This window comes from Populus alba, chromosome 15, assembly GCF_005239225.2.
Source record: "Populus alba chromosome 15, ASM523922v2, whole genome shotgun sequence".
NCBI lineage: Eukaryota > Viridiplantae > Streptophyta > Magnoliopsida > Malpighiales > Salicaceae > Populus > Populus alba.
This window is the reverse complement of record NC_133298.1, coordinates 8,544,925-8,560,496: the sequence shown is the minus strand read 5'-3', so window position 1 is coordinate 8,560,496 and position 15,572 is coordinate 8,544,925. Positions and strand designations below refer to the sequence as shown.

At 32.9% G+C, this 15,572-nt stretch overlaps 1 protein-coding gene across 1 annotated transcript; it reads right to left on the bottom strand.

The window, feature by feature from the left end:
- Nucleotides 1–7,147: 7,147 nt before the first annotated feature.
- On the bottom strand, nucleotides 7,148–15,353 carry LOC118051010 (uncharacterized). The gene is made up of 6 exons (XM_035061510.2): nucleotides 14,866–15,353; nucleotides 14,627–14,761; nucleotides 14,423–14,516; nucleotides 9,530–9,624; nucleotides 7,867–8,034; nucleotides 7,148–7,567 (listed from the first exon to the last, which is right to left on the bottom strand). The coding sequence occupies exons 1-6, from the start codon at nucleotides 15,215–15,217 to the stop codon at nucleotides 7,407–7,409; spliced, it is 1,005 nt and encodes a 334-aa protein (XP_034917401.1). The 5' UTR covers nucleotides 15,218–15,353; the 3' UTR covers nucleotides 7,148–7,406.
- Between the last annotated feature and the right edge of the window lie 219 nt (nucleotides 15,354–15,572).

Genomic DNA, 15,572 nt, shown 5'->3' with positions numbered 1-15,572 from the left:
AAATATATGTTAAACAATTCAACATAGAAATGAATACTAACATTACCCTTGATTCTTCGGTCATTCCACTTTGCTGACGATTTTCAATTTGAGTAACAAATCCAACAAATTTACCGACTTCTCTATTTATTTCTTGCCATCTACTTAAGATGCTTATTTGTGAACGATTATTCAAGTTTCCTCCATTCTCTACAAAGTAAGCATGTACACGAGCCCATAACTGTTTTGTTTGTTGATCAACTCCTGTAATTGGATCCTTGCTTGTATTTAGCCATCCAGAGACAAGTAAACAATCATCATCTGGTGAGAAATTTTTACTTCTTTGTGATTTTTTTGCCGAATGGACATTTAAATTCGAGCATGTTAAGTCATCAATTAATTGATTAGAATCACTTGGTTGAGAGAGAATATCATCTGACTCACTCATAAGAAAGTTGGTAAAAGAGCTTGGAAAATTTGAATCCATCTACATTAAAAAAAAAAAAAAACTCAAGTTAAAACCTTATAAGAGAGTGTAAAAGAAGCTCACATTCAATGTCTAGCAATTTTATAGTTTTCATACATGCGAATTAATAATAAGCATTGCCTTCTACTTGTTCTAACATAACAATTTGACCATTTTTTGGAACTAAAAGAGAATCGATATACTGGTTTAATTGTATTTTTAAGAAGACAAAATATAATTGACCTCAAATTAAAACAGACAATCAAAAATAAATTTTAAATATGTAACTCTATCTTTTTATCAATATCAACTACCATTATTAATTCCTCTCAATTTTATCAAAGATAACAACATAAATAAAAATTATCTTCCTTAACCCATATTAAAAACATAAAATAATAAAGAAATAAAACTCATCACAAATATTAAATTAACAACAAAATGTCTAAAAAATCAAGAGATATAAAAATGAAAATAGAAAAAGCTTTTAAACAAGCATACCTTTTAATTTCAGCTAATTAACACAACTGATGTTAATAATTAACCGGAGAATAATTGATTCTTGTTTTTTTAAAATTTGAGAGAAGGGTGAGGCACAATACAAAAATTTAAAACTACAAGTTTTTTCTTCATGTATTTATAGAAAAAAATTTCTATATTTTAAAAAAAAAAAGTTGTTGGCCAACGGCTATAAAAATAGCCATTGGCCATTTTGGCCATTTCTACAGTTAAATGTAGAAATGGCTGTTAAGAGCACAAATAACCATTTTGGCTATTTGATTAGCTCTTCAGTTGGAATGCAAATAATGAAGAAATAAAAGGCAAATGAGGTTTGGCTTTCCATTTGGCTGCTCTGTTGGAGATGCTCTAAAGCTGTCGTTTTTAGCTTTTAATTATTTTACTATTTTTTTTAATAAATGGGGAAAAATTGTTTCCAATGCACTGTTAATCAAGGTTGTCATTCCATATCATTTTACGTTATGTTTTTTTCAATTGGAACGGATTTTGGAGTGTTCTGGCATGCAGTTTTTGAGGTGCTGTTTTGGAGTTGTGTGTGTGTATAAAATTTAAATTTCAAATATAAATAAAAAAGTGAGAGTTGAATTAATATGACCGAATTCAAAAACAAATTAGACAATTGGTAAAATTATAATTCGATTCAAAAAAATTCAAGATGAAATATTTTTTTTAAAAAAATATAGAAATGATAACATATTGATCAAATCAGGTTAACCTTGGTTAACCTTAGTTAACCTTTTAAATTCATGATCTGGATCATGAGACCACAATAACCTCAAATAAAACAAATTAAAATAAATTATAAAACTCAATTTTCAAAATAAATCTATTGTTGAATGATGAAATTAAAAAAAATCAATAAAAAAAACACAAAAAATGACATTTTCGAAATAAAATTACAAATTTGAACAAAATTATGAAAATATCATCGGCAGTCTCACAGGTCATTTCTAAACTCTGATTGCCCTAAAAATTTAACTTGAGATATAACAATATGTTAGAAGACTTCTCGTAAGATTCTAACTTGATAAAAGGTTGGATTGAGAAGTATGATTGATATCATAAAACTAGATATTGTTTTTAAAAAAGAAAACATCATTTGGCTAGAACGGAATAGTCAGAACAAAACCAGAACATTTCAACTAGAATTTGTGAAAAATGTATAGAATAAGTTGAGATTCTGAGCGAGAAGAAATCTGTTTTCGGTTTGTTTATTTTTTTTAAACTAGAACGAGATATACTAGGTATTCCAGATGGAGCAGAATGAAATTGATAACTCTGTTATAAACTGAGATTCATGGGCACAATGAATTTACCGTGCCCATGAATTCCTTTTTTTTTTTTCCTTTTAATCTTGCCTCATGAGGGTTTGATTGAAGGCGAATCTGGCTAAAATTGTTAACAAATAGCAAAATTGAAAGATAAGAGGACTAAAATAATATTTTAGAAATGTTTTTGCTAAATGCTCACATTAGTCCTTGTTATTTACTAATTATAAGAATTGGGTCCCTCAAATCTTTGAAATTTCATAAAACAATAATTTTGATCCAAAACTTTTTTTTAGTCCCTGGTTTAAGAGAAGAGAGAGAAATTCATTAGATTTTGACAATAAAAAGAGAAAAATGATGTTGATACTGATTTTGACTACCAAAACAGTATATTTTTGTGTCAAATAGTTCTATATGATAAGTGAAGTTTCACTTATGTATTGTTTTACATTGAAAGTGCTTAAAAAAACAAATTTGAGCTTAGAAAATTTTTTGGTTTTCCAATTGATTTCGGGTTTTCGGGTGGTTTTTTTAGGGTTTTTGAGGTCATATATTGGTTAACAAGATTTCTATAGTGTTTTGGCTAAAACATAGGTTGACAATAAGTTTTGGAGTGAAAAACAACTTCAATTTTGATTTTCTGATTATGGATGGAATCTAGGGATAGTTAAACGTGCATCGTCCGACTCTTTCTTTCCTCATAAAATTAAGGTGGATGATATATTTTTTGCTCTATTTATCAACAAAAATAATATATGGGCCCATATATGCGAGCCAGCCTTGGCAGGCGTTGATCTAGCCCTTTTCTTTTTATTTATTTATTTTTAACTCTATTTTCAAAATAAAATTTTAATTTAGATTTAAATTAACAACCGTTCTCTCTTTTAATTTTTTATTTAGACTTTTCTAAATAACGATTATTTTTTAATTATTTTGCATGCATTTAATTTTTTGAATAGATTATTCGAATTCATTTATATTTTTTTCTTTTTATATTTTATATGAATAGAGAATATTTAGTTTTTGATAATATTTATAATATATGTAATCTTACATAATATTCTTTTCTCTTTTATTTTATTCAATCAATTTTACGCGTGTTTATTTATATTATCATTTGATTAATTAAAAATTCAATTTTGGCAACACAAAGTCATTAAACATAATCATCCTAAAAACTTATGTTACGAGATCAAATATTTTTATCTATATATATATATATTTTATTTTTTTTCATTTTCTTCTTCATTTATTGTTAATGATTTATTAATACACATTTTTAATTATTTAATTGATTAATTACATGCATGTAAAATTTTTTTAATTTATATTTAATTTTTTTACGTATAGAAACATATCGGAAAAACCTTCATATATAAACTTTTTATATATATAAAACAATATTTAACCCACATGGCGCGAATTAAATGGCTTTCTATGACAACTAAAACAACACCACAATACAACTTTCATTATTGTATTAGTCACCTTGGCCGCGTGATGCCGCAGGCTGTCTCCATGATCGTGTGTCACAGAGCGAGTAGAAAGATCAAAGACCATTGGAGAGAAGGAAAAATTGAATCTAAGGAATTGAGAAAACAAAGTCAGAAAGAGAAGGAAGACATTTCAGAAGACTCGTGGAAAACATGAATTTTAAGGTTAACAAAGCTGAATCCAAAATGGTTAACGAGACAACAAAAGTGACAGGAAAAAAAAACAGCAGCGAGTCAAAAGGTGTAGTAAAAAGAGTGACTGCAACATAAAATTTGGATGTCAGGAGAGCTCGACAAACAGATGTTCTTAGAGCTGGTGCGACTGAAGGCAGCTATGATCAGTGAGAGACGCAAAAGCAAGCTTCCAGGCAGCTACATGCCAAGCAAAAACATGTGGCATGGAGTCGAAAGCTAGCTAAGTCTGCACAAAACAAGCAATGAATGTAAATGCAAGATGAACACTACAGTAGATTTCTCAAAGAAGCAATGAACAAAATAAGAGGAAAAAAAGAGAGGAGATTGCTGTCTTCCTTAAAAAAAGGTTGATTGAAACAAAAGGCAGAGTCATGGCTGTCCCAACAAAACCACATTCAAGTTGTGAAGAGCAATAATGGCAGAATAACAACTCATCAAAGAGACCCCATTTTTCCATTCGTCTTGAAGCTCCTATGCGTCACTGAGAGCAAACCTACAGCAGCCTTTTGATGATAAAAAACATGCATAACAATACACTAAAATGTGTACAGTCGAGCTTGGAAGGTGAAACATGAACTCAAAAACAAAAATACATAAAAAAAAATGTATTAATAACTAATTTGCCTGCCAAGTTTGGTGAGAATTTTACGATACCAAGAGGGTAGCGACCATCAATTCTAAGATTTAAAGCCAAGACAATCTCTATGAATTACTTCTCATTCACTGTTAATCTCCATTTCAGGAATGAAGAGGTTGCCTACAGTAAGCAGAGTCCAACTTTTGAAATGCTGGAAAATTCACATGGATGTCTGCACGGGCTCTTGGTGTCATTAACTACTTTAATATCAAGAGGTTAATTATATATCTCACCAAATAATACAAACCATAGTGTTTTCTTCCTTAAATTAAAAAACAAAGAGTGCCTACGTAGATGTATATGGAAAAACTTCTGAATATGATCTTGAAAAGTTTATAAAAACAATCAAAACATTACAAGTTTTAATCAAATCCATATATTATGGCGAATTAAGAAAATATGATAGGTACTGTACCATCAATTGTGAACATCAGGAAAACAGGGGTCCTTGCTCATTTAGCCAATAGAGAACCTCTCACATGGCGATGGCTATACACTTCCATATCGGGGGTTCTTATAATCATGAAACAAGCTTCCCTCCAAGATCTTTCTCTGTACAAACTTTCAAAGAAAGTTTGAGAGGCGGTGATGACAATGATTTTTTAGTAATTGTTCCTTAGACTTGTTTTTTTTTTTTTTTGTAATTATGAGTGTCCTGATCGGTTTACGTGTACTTCGATTAATCTTCCAAGACCTTGAAATTAATAATTATGTAAATCTCTAGTAGCCTTGAAGTTTATGACACTCAAATTAATGATTTTTGAAAAACAAATCTAGAATATGATGAATTAAGTTATTTTATTCTTGTTATACTTATAATATATATCCACTTGGATAACACTTTTTATAATGGCGAGAGTGGCATTTATATCGGATGTGAGGATGGTAACACTCTTTTTCTCCATTGCACATTGTTTTGACTTGTTTCTTCTTTGAATTGGAATTATATATGGGCAGCAGAGGTGCAGGTGGTGCAGCCAATGATAGCCACTTGTGGAGGAAGAGGCAAGAACTTGTTGTGTTAGTTGTTGGAGATTTGAAGAAGTTGATGTACCCACAACGGGGAGGTTTGCCACTCTCTTATATCTTGGAGTTTTGGAGCCTTTTTGTTTTTCTTTTATTTTGGCTTATTTTTTAAGCCATTTTTCTTTGATTTTTAGAGCGCACAGCACCTGCAGTCCATCCAGTGGATTGAATATTTCTTCTTCTTAAATTTCTCAATAATACCACGACATACCGGTCATGGTTTTTAAGATCTGAATAATGAAATACAATCTCAAGAATCGACACCCATTGTTTAAAGGATCTAAAACCGTTTGTTAAAGAACCGTGGTTTCTTTCTGTTAAGTTGCCCTTTAGCATGGTGATACAGAAACTCCACAAGTACAGATCATGTTGTGAATTCAAAACCTTGAAAACTCCCTTACAGTATTCTCCATTATTATGTCCTCCTCCCCCATTCAAGCGAGCTCCGTCATATCTTCACCAAACATAAATGCGCTGATGAGTCTTATGACTCCAAGCACAGCAAGGTCCGGCTAATCTGAAGTCTTTGACCCCCCTTGTCCTAAAGACCATGATATAACTCTACCCCGAATACAGTTTTTTACGATTGTGCAAGGAAATCTCAAGTCCCAAGTCACCTGTCACTCCCATTGTCCCATGTGAAGAAGCATTTGTGATCCATATGGTTGTTTGTAGTTCTGTAAGAAAACCGCTGATGGTGAAGACTTGAAATGCAAATGCTTCCTATCTCAGTGGTCAAACAAAAACATTGTTGTGAGACCAGAGAACAGTAACGTTTTCTTTTCTTTTGTTCTCAAGGATAGGAAATCAAAATCCTCCTCTCCAAGCTTAGGCTCAACAAAATATGCAGGAGTTTCAACCGCCAAATCAATTCAGTCCACCATCCAAGCACATATGCAAGAAAATCCAATTCCCTCGCTGGCTGCTTTGTAGGAAAAGCACACCAGACTGGGACACCCATCAAAAAACTGGGACGAGAGTTGCATCATGGTGACAAGAAGATGTGCTCGAGCCTTCAAAACTTGATGTGAAGTAGGATCTTTCCCGTAACTGCAGATATTAAGGTGATATTGTGCCAAATGTAGTTGTTCTTAAAACAGAAAGCTATCCTTACCAAATACGCAGGGTGTTATTCAAGAAAACCAATTCCATTCATCATCCAAGGAGACAAGCAAGAATTTCACCTCATTAGTCTTTTTCCAACTCTCTAACACCATGACAAACAAATCTTGAAGTAGCTTTGCTGCCACCCATTCTATCAATAACAGAATTGAGCATCCATCTAAGAGGGTTACCAGTAGTAAGAGCTTGAAACTAAGAAATTTGTTCTCTCAGTGGTCTCAGGTTCGAGCCTTGTAGTTGCTCATATGATAACCATTAGAGGCTTACATGATCGTTAACTTTAGGGCCCGTAAAATTAATCGAGTTACGCACAAGCTGGCCCGAACACCCATGTTAAAAAAAAAAAAAAAAAAAAACAGAAATTGAGCAGCCAAGGCCAGGGTAAAATAACAGAAATTGAGCAGCCATAGCTTATTCAACAAACAAAAGGACCAAAATAGCATAAAAAACGATAGCTGTGTAATGTACCAGTTAAGAATACGATGATCCATGGGTAGTTTTACAATCCACATGTGAAATTTCTTTATTTTCCTATCTCTCTCCAATTATACGACAGTAATCATGTTTTAAAAAATGAGCTACAGCTTCAAATTCTTCCATCACAAAATTGTTTAGCATTCAAAATCATTATCAAATCTTTTGGTTCCTGTTCATAATACCGTGGTTGTAGAAGCTGGAAGTTAAAATGAGTAGTGCATAATCTATGCCTTCATCCTTGAAGACTCCCCAACAGCATTCTCCATTCTTGTGTACCAATCCCCTATTCGAGTTTGCTCCACCATATCTCTACCAGACCTCAAATTGCGGATGGGTCTCAATACCCCAAAGACAGCAAGGTCAGCTAAGTTAGGCTTTGACCCCCCTGTGGCATATAAGAAAAAACATAAATATATCTGTCACATACAGCTTTGAAAGGTTGTGCAAAGGTTAAAATCAGAATCTTAGCTTTAAACAGTTGTGAAAGTTATCTTAGCTTTCTATGAGATAAAGCAGATCAATTGTGCAGGAGGCCTGGCCCTGGAAGCCATCTGTTTTCCCATTACTTCTAGTTTGGTTTTTTTATTGGAGTTTACAATATAAAATGATATGGCAGCGCACACATGTATATACATATAGTTTGCAAGTCATGTGCATTAATATGATATTATGTGAACTGCATACCAAGAAACTCTCGGCCATTTAGAGCATCCACCCACGTTTCCACAGCTTCATACAGGGCAGCACGTTCATCAGTAATGTTATATTTCTTCTTCAAATTCTTGGACACAAAATACATTGCAGCAGCACCGGCATACTTGACTGTGATTCTTTCTGTAAAGCTAAAATTACCTGCATTTAAAGGAGAAGTTTACAATGAAATCAAGATAAAAGGACAAAATATATGCTATCTCACAGATAATTTTGAACAGAATCAGAGTGAACCTTAAAAGCATAATTCTATGAACAACATTAACTTGGAATAAGTTACCTAGAACCTATATGAGGATGAGTACAGGATGATGAAGTAATCATAAATGAAATGATAACTGTCACTTGCAATCAAATGAAAGGAATGACTAAAGGAAGTTATTGAGTAGTTGTGATCCCCGGATGAAACAATTCAACACAATTATTAATTTTCTGATCTTCAAAGGTTCCTCAAAATAACAAACTCACACATTTACATTAGACGAGAGATGGGATACAAAGCATTGAAACCAGAACAGCATGATTAAAGCTTGATGGAGCCATAGACCATTTCTAGAATATTAAAGACAAGTTAATGGGATTAATTATCTGATAACCAAAAGTATAATAATGTAGAAATTCCAATGAAACAGGGGTGTCAAGTCATTTTGTTTCTAATATCCTGACATAATGTTCTACACCAGCCACATCAATGTTGCCCTCAAAATAAGATTGCTCTCAAAGACCAAATATTCTCTCTCTTTGCTCTTACTGGGAAAATGTTCTTAGAGACAAGTTTGTAATTATCAGTGGTTCTAAGACACCAACTCTAACTTTCTAAAGAATAGACTATGAGGAGAAACTGCCCAGGAACTTGGTCATCTTATTGCTAAGTATGATGAATGTCAACACCTAAAAACTTGGTCACTATTAAACTAAATGAAAATCTTAAACAATGATGCATTTAGTATATGCAGGTGACAATCTGTACTTTACTTCTTAACTATCAAACTTCACACATCAATTCTTTATTTTTATTTTTTTGGTGCAGATAACTTATATGATCATTGCTTGGCAGTGTTTTATAGAAAAAGATATTTAAATGGTCCGTTGATTTACAAAGTGTATGCATACTGTCAAGCATATCATGTTTTTCACAATAATCATCAATGCAACAAAGTTAAGAGTAATCTAGGTAACTCATGTTCACATTATCCAGCAGGGAATAAAATTGAGTGGAAAATCCTTCCTGAGCAAATCGAATAAGGTGGCATATTATGTTTTTCAACATAATCAATGAATTTAAGAGTAATATACAAACAAAAGCTTTACAAATGAACATGAATAGAAATATGTACAAGAAGAGGGACTAGATAGGTAGTTAATTACAATGTTTCCCAAAAATATTGTAATATTTTTTCAAAGGCATCATGAGCATATGGAGCAAATATTATAAGGATAAACATACTAGACTTTCCTCGTTTAATGATTGAGAAAAAAATGGAACCATATACCAATAAGTAAATAATTATAAATCATGGCACAAAGTTATAAATGGAAAAATGCATAAACTGAACCAAAGATATCTTTCCCACAAGAGTCAGCTGTAGGGAAACTACTGTTTCATTCAGGTATGCATATCCATGGATCATCTTACCATTGCTTGTGATATAGTCAAAGGATTCAAGAGCCTCAGAAGTATTTCGATATATGTTTGGAGACAAGATATGAACCAAGTGATTGTCAACCCACCTAAATAAGCAATAAATAATATGTCAAGATCTAGCATTGGCATGCCAGCAACAACTAAAAGCTAACCAGTATGGTGCTTACAAAGAAAGAAAAGAAACAAAAACGTGAAAAGTTGATAACTGTTTTACGAACATCAACCAAAAATGGCATAAACATGTTGACCAAATTATGTAAGCATGGCATGTGCAAGAGTATGAGAGCATTGATTTTCTGACAATAGGAAATTATGTATGCATCAGATTACAAGCATGCACGTCGCCAAAAACAATTCTACAAATGTTCCATAACTTCATCTATACGCATAAGCAAAATTATAGGAAATAACTGCAAAAATTAGTCAGCCAGCTTTTTGAGAATTTCTATTTGATTTTCCTTTTTTTTCTATTTTTTTGTTTTTGTCGATCAACAAGTTTATTTGTTGATGGGGACACCAAACTTGAGACATTGTTTAGGCACTCATATCATCATAAATGATGGAGGATAGCCCAAACCATTGAGAGATTGGGTTTTAGCTTATGTTTTTAGGTTTAATTTATTTGAATTTTTAGTTGTGATTTCTTAATTAGGCTTTATTTATTAAGATTGATTTAGCTATTGTTATGTATTCTATTTATTGGGCTATGAACGCAATTATTTATTCTAGTTAGGATTTTAGTATTTATATCCTATTTTTCTAGATGTTTGACAATTTTGATGAATTGAATAAAAATTCCAAGGTTACATATTTTTTCAACCCTCATTTAGTTTATCTTTTATATTGATTTATTAAAAAAAAAAATTCAAGAGTCAAAATAAAAGGAGAGAAAAAAAAAAGAAAAAAAAGTGAAAAGTGACCGGAAAAAAAAAAAGAGGGAAAGTGAAAGCAACAAAATGACATTATTCCGGACATTATAACATCAACGATTCAAAGTCATTTGCAATCAAATTTAATGATTTGAGTCTAGTTCAATGAATTACTCTACCTTCAGATTTCTTGAATTTTAATTTTCTGCTTTTTACATTTGTTATTTAAAGTTGTTGTTAATATAACTTTTGTGCCTAAAAAAAATCTACCTTACATTTTTATCTTTAAATTTTTGTTCATCAACCTCTTTCGTTATTGATATCTAGTATCTTGTCCCCTTTGATAATTGTAAGTCTGTGCCTATGATATTGTGTTTCATTTTTTTGTTTATACTTAGAATGTCCAGCATTGCATGCTTCTAATTTTCCCGGTGTACTACATTTTTTATTGATCTCCACATTTAACCAAATGGGGTTAGCTTTATTTTTATATTATGATTCCGCTTGCAAGGACCATTTGTGATCTCAATTTCATCTCTATATTAGTATTACATGCATTTGCGTCGTGGTCATCTAATGTCTAACTTTGAATCTACACTTATCATTTGACCTAACCATTAGTGATACACTTAGGGAATTACAACTTATGCAAACTTAGGTGACCAACATGTTTACAAGAATGGAACCCCAAGAGAGTTCTCAAATAAGATACTTAAAGACCAATACATATCACAAGAATAATCATTGTAGACAAGTTCATCTTGAGCACCACCAATATGACTATCATTTAGGTCACTTTAAATACAAATACCTTGATGAACGAGTCATGAGTCCTAACAAAATAGAAGCCTTTACTTTTGAGGGTCATCGACCCTTTGATATTTGATATGGAATTCATGACATGGATCAATTCTTTAAGTGACACAACATTTTTGATAATAAAAGAGTTAAATTTGCTAAGATGATGCTTATTGGTGAAGTCCAACTTTATTGGAGATAAAGTTATATAGTTTTCATAGTTACAAACCTAGAAAGCCTGTAGATCTTCTTTTTATGTCTCCTCACTCTAAAAGGTTTGATTCGGCCAAGTTTTTTGCATATATAGTTCATAATTTGCATGTTAAGATCATAAAACATATTCAAGCAAGTAATGAACAATAAAAATTTATAGTTGATTTACACAAGTATCATGATGCACTTAATGTTAAATATTATATCATAATACAGATTAGACCTAAACGGTGTCCTTTGGAAACTACTCATAAATTTCATGCGAGTAGTGCTAGACTATTCAAAATGTTGCAAATGATTAAATCAAATAATTATGTCATTAAACTAACACTAAACTTTAATATTAGCTCTACTTTTAACATGAAGGACCTTATTATATATAAAACACGATAGCCTATTCTAAATGCTCCTTTTAATATCACTTCCCTTTTATCCTTATCGTTGGCATAGAAAGAACATATTAATGTTACTTTGAATGCACAAGTTGTTTTTACCAAAGATTGTAAATTTTAGCGAATCACAGTAAATGAGCTTGATAAACAGATTCATACTATGCCTAGATTATTAGAGAGACATCGCAACAGCTTGATCATGATCTTTGGAAGTATTATTGGAGTCATCTTGAACTAGAGTTGACGGAGTCGAGTTTCTCCAACTCCAAGATAGTTAGTAGGGACACCGGACCCAAGATATCGATTATGCACTCGTATGATCATAGATGATGGAGGGTAGACCAAACCATTGAGAGATTGGACTTTAACTTATGTTTTTTTGGTATAATTTATTTGCATTTTTAGTTGAAGTTTCTTAATTAGGCTTTATTTGTTGAGCTTGATTTAGCTATTGTTAGGTATTCTATTTATTAGGCTATGAGCTCAATTGTTTATTCTAGTTAGGATTTTAGTATTATATCTTATTTTTCTAAATGTTAGACAATTTTGATGAATTGAATATAAATTATAAAGTTGCAGACTTTTCCAACCCTCATTCTTCTCTTCTTTGGCCTTTTCTTCTCTTTCTTTGGCTTTTTCGTTTTAGCTTATTACTTCATCTTCAAATCTCTTTTATCCATAGTTTTAAAACCCGGACCGGCCCGGCGGGTTGACCCGGGACCCGGCCGACCCGGGCATGGGACTGGTCCGGGTGAAGGCCAAAACCCGCTTGGGAATTGGCCCGGCCAGACCCGGGACCCGGTCAAGACCCGTTGACTTTTTTTTTTTTTTTGTTTTTTTTTTTTTTTGCTAAAACGACGTCGTTTTGATTTTTTAAAAAAAATTAAAAAATAAATTTTGACCAGGCCTTGGACCGGGCCGACCACCGGGCCGGGTCTTAAAACTATGCTTTTATCCCACATCATTTGCACATTTAAAATTTTCAATTTAAGTCTAAAATGAGATGTTAGTTAGGAAAAACCTAGTGTAGCTGGCAAATGCTGACATTCAAGGTGTACAGAGTTACAGCAGGTGAGAAGCACCAGTTATGTTGGACAACCATCAACATTGGAGAATAAAAAAAGAGTTGTTCTTCTATTTGAAAATATAAACTTTTAAAAACACATAAAATGACCGAAAATATTTTGAAAGAATAAAAAACCAAAAAGAAAGAAACAAAGTAAACCTTTGATTCCAATGACGAAGATGCCATAATTATGAGAAAATCTCTCGCTAGTCTTAGAAATTTAATGCTTGCAATTGGATTATGGCCTATGTGTGGATAATTATGAGAAAATCTCTCCCTAGTCTTAAAAATTTAATGCTTGCAATTGGATTATGGCCTATGTGTGGGATATGAATTTTTGAGCTACACAATTTTCTATCACCTATTTTAAGATGTCACAGCTTGAGAGAGGTTAAAGAACTCATGGTCAAGTGGGAGAATGTTGGTGGTTTAAACCAATCACAGATAGAATATGGCGAGCTAAACAACCTACCCAACAGCAATCAATCTGCTACAGGGCTAAGTTTTCATCCAGCAAGGCAGCCATAACTAATGCATCAAGATCGAACAAGTTCTCATTCCATATCTTCTGCATGATTAGATTTACAATTTGATACAAATAATGAAGAACCATTGCTGAAACGGATATAGATTACCAATTCCGAGACTTTGGGAGGGAGACCTAAGGCTGAAATGTAAACGTGTAGGTCTTGACTGAAGGAGAGAGGAACTCATACCAGGGACCCATATAAATTGAAGAGATATCTTGGATTCAGATGGAAATTTGACAAGATATAAGGACCCATAGCTGAGTTCATGAAAATCATGGAAAACTAATCTACATTACTTATTGGTCTGAACACCAAGTGCAATTCATCTTTCTTTTGACTATCTGCACATTTACACATTGGTTGTCCATTCCCCTAATGAAAGAAAAATTTAAGAGTTAAGGCACTATTCCCTGTATCATATATCTCTTTTAGTCTATTTTAGACAGCATACTACTGCTTATTTTAACATGCGTGGATAAGTAGGTATTTGCTTCATGTATATGTACAGTTAAACTGCATAAATGGCTACAAGAATACGAAACTTTTTCAACACTCTAAAATTAATAGACACTACACGGATTATTAACTTTCCCACATTACATATATAACCAAATTCAGTAGAAACCCAACCTACTACCCTCCCTCCTCTATTCTTTTAGCTCATATTAGCACCCATTTCCTCCTAAGTGACAGGAGCTTAAGTCCAAGCAGTACCAGTTGGAGCTCCTTTAAGGCCAGGATTCAAAACTACTTTTTAAATGCTTTTCCTAAAACACCAAATCCAAAACTTAAAGAAAAAGGTCTTTTTAACCAAAAGAAAAGAACAAGCTTGCTAAGGTTAAGACATTGCCAACAAAATTAACTTGCCCTAAATTTAAACATTCCCATTTTATATGATAACAATAAATAATAAATTCCCTTTTTATGACACCGGTAATGCATCTCTGTCTTCATTGAAACAAAGAAACCAAAATGACCGAAAAAGAAAACTAAGCTACAAAAGTGAGGCACTATACCTCCGCCACTTTTTCTCTTCATCGTCATCCTTATCAGAAGCAGAATCTACAATTTCCTTACCATGGATCTTGTTTCCCAACTTATCAATTATAGCTGCTCACATTCAATTCAACATAATCAATAACCGAAATTTAAACCACCAAAATAAAATCCATCAACACAATTCAAAATCCCTTTTTAAGAAAAATCACAATGAAAATAACCTGAAGAATCAACAAGCTGTTCGCCATCTACCAACAAAATAGGTACCTTCTTATAATCAGACCATTTGATCTCTTTCTTACTAATAGGGTTCACTTCCACCACTTTGTATGGTATATCATAGTAATCCAAATATGCTGAAAATTTTGCCAAACAAAAAAAATCAACTATTTTAAGAACTGTAAAGCTAAAAAGCTCTATATTCATAAAATTATTTCTAACTTGCATATAAAAAGGAGACCTTTAACTTTATTGCAGAAAGGACAGGCCTCATACTGATAAAGAACAACTTCCTTGGGCACGAGCTCGGCCGGTGGTGGCTCCTTGGCGAAGACTTCTTGAGAGAGAGAAGCGGCGGCGGCGGCGGCGGCAGAGACCAAGGCTCCCGCGACACCGAGAGATGTGGAGAAAGGATTGAAGATCCGGCGAGTGTTGGAACTGCCAGTGCTGGTGGTCGTGCTAAAGAGTGCAGCATGGAGGAAGCGGTGGTTGATGGTAGCAGCTGAGGTGGTGGAGAGGCCACTGCAATCGTGGAGGGTGGAGGTGAGGGTCCGAGAGAAGACGGAAGACGCGAGAGTCGACGCTCTTCTCATGATTGTGAACAGAAAGAAGGAGAGATCTGCGACGAAGAGTGGAGGTTTATGTGGGGTTTTTTTTTATTTTTATTTAAGAAAATGTGGGTTTTAGGGAGATGATCGATTTATTCATTTTATTAGATGTGAGAATTAAATTTTGATGATTGATCCCTCTTTAAAAACAAACCACTCGAATAATCCTTTCAAATTACGTTAATAATTTATTTATTATATCTTAATGATTTATTTTATCATTTGATAACTTAATTACTTAACCCATAATTACGTTAGTTACTAACATTATAAATTAATTATAATTTAATCCTCCTAGCTCTGTAAAACTAATTAAATATTTCCACTAGTTTCAAAAACT